At 67.0% G+C, this 1,332-nt stretch overlaps 2 protein-coding genes across 3 annotated transcripts in view; one reads left to right on the forward strand and one right to left on the reverse strand.

Moving 5' to 3' along the window:
• The window catches only part of CIAO1 (cytosolic iron-sulfur assembly component 1), a 14,442-nt gene extending 13,338 nt beyond the window's left edge, over window positions 1-1,104 (reverse strand). The window contains exon 1 of one of the 2 annotated variants that reach the window (XM_019508341.1): window positions 871-1,104. In XM_019508341.1, coding sequence (XP_019363886.1) covers window positions 871-1,036 — 166 coding nt within the window. In that variant the 5' untranslated portion in view covers window positions 1,037-1,104. The remainder of the gene's footprint in view (window positions 1-870) is intronic. The other variant, XM_019508348.1, reaches the window with a different exon arrangement.
• An 81-nt stretch (window positions 1,105-1,185) lies between these two features.
• The window catches only part of TMEM127 (transmembrane protein 127), a gene marked incomplete at its 5' end in the record, with an annotated part of 15,299 nt that continues 15,152 nt past the window's right edge, over window positions 1,186-1,332 (forward strand). The window contains one exon of the mRNA XM_019508239.1: window positions 1,186-1,303. Coding sequence (XP_019363784.1) covers window positions 1,186-1,303 — 118 coding nt within the window. The remainder of the gene's footprint in view (window positions 1,304-1,332) is intronic.

Raw genomic sequence — 1,332 nt, forward strand, 5'->3', positions numbered from 1 at the left:
AAGAGCTGTTTGCAAAAGGGGCAGGGAACCCCCCAGCCCTGTCCAGAGGGGAAGGGAGAAGGAAAATGTCAGGGCCCAACAACTGAATTTACCATAGGCTGCTTCAGGCTCACTCTTCTTGCTGGAGGTAAGTGGGGCCTGGGGGTTGTGGGGCAGGGCTGGGGTGGAAGCTGGCTGGGGGCTGAAGGAGCAGGGAGGTTTGCAGCCCAGGGGGAGTGCCCAGCCAGCTGCAAATTCCGCTCCCCCCTCTCCAGCTTCCTCAGCCCCTAGCCAGCTTAGGTATTCCCTGGCCAGGATGGGGGGTTTGCAGTGGACTGAGCACTGCAGCTGGGAGCAGGGAGGCTGCAACCCCTTCCGCCTGGCCAGCTGCAAACCCTGGGTCACAAATGCTGCGCTCCCCACCCTGCTGCCCTCCCACAGGCCCTCTGGAATGCAGCGTGTGCGACTGGCGCGGCAGGCCACAATGGGGCCACACAGGAAAGCTGCTTGCTGCTGAGAGCTCTGCGCTGCCCTGGCCATGCTTCCTCTGTGTTCATGGGAGCAGTGCAGGGTTGCGCCCCCCATGCTGCTCCCGCCTGCAGGGGAAGTGTGGCCAGGGCAGCACAGAGTTAAGAGCGGCAGGCAGCTTTTTTGTGTGTCCCATCTGTGCGCTGTCATTCCAGGTTGCACATGATGCACGCCAGAGGGTCTGGGGGAGGGCAGCACAAGCCCACAGAGCGTGCCGGTCCTGCCTCCCACATAGATCTGGGGGCGGGACGTGGGTAATGACACCACATACTGAGCTAATTAGAGGGGACGTGTAGGTGGGTAAATACAGCACACCGTGTACTCTATGCCGCGCAATACGGTACCGCGCCCCGCCCCGCTCACCCTGGCGGCCCCAGACGCGCACGCTGCGGTCACCGCCGCACGAGGCGAGCAGGGCCCCACCCGGGCTCCAGGCCACGAACCAGCATCGCGAGTCCGGGTGCGCGGCCAGGCGGCAGCTCAGCGTCAGCGCTGCCATACCGCTCCAGTTCGCCGACCCCGTGCGCATGCGCCGCGCCGCCGCTCCCGCCTGGGCGCTGTGGTGGGCAATGGGAGCTCACTGCCGCCAATAGCAGAGCGCCGTAGCAGGGGAGGGCGTGCCCCAACGTCATGGCGTCACGGCGCCGGCCGTCGGGGAGGTGATGGAGTGCGCGGTGACGTAAGCGCCGCCGGCCGGAAGCAAGGAAGCGGAAGCGGAAGCGGCGTCGGGGTCTTGGTGCTGAGGCGAGGCCGGGCCGGCGGCGGTTGTTCAGGGGACGCCGGGCCCGGCCGGGATGTACGCGGCGGCGGGCGCGGCGGGACCGG

Source organism: Gavialis gangeticus, unplaced genomic scaffold, assembly GCF_001723915.1.
Source record: "Gavialis gangeticus isolate Ggan-Ray unplaced genomic scaffold, GavGan_comp1, whole genome shotgun sequence".
In the NCBI taxonomy this organism is placed as follows: domain Eukaryota; kingdom Metazoa; phylum Chordata; order Crocodylia; family Gavialidae; genus Gavialis; species Gavialis gangeticus.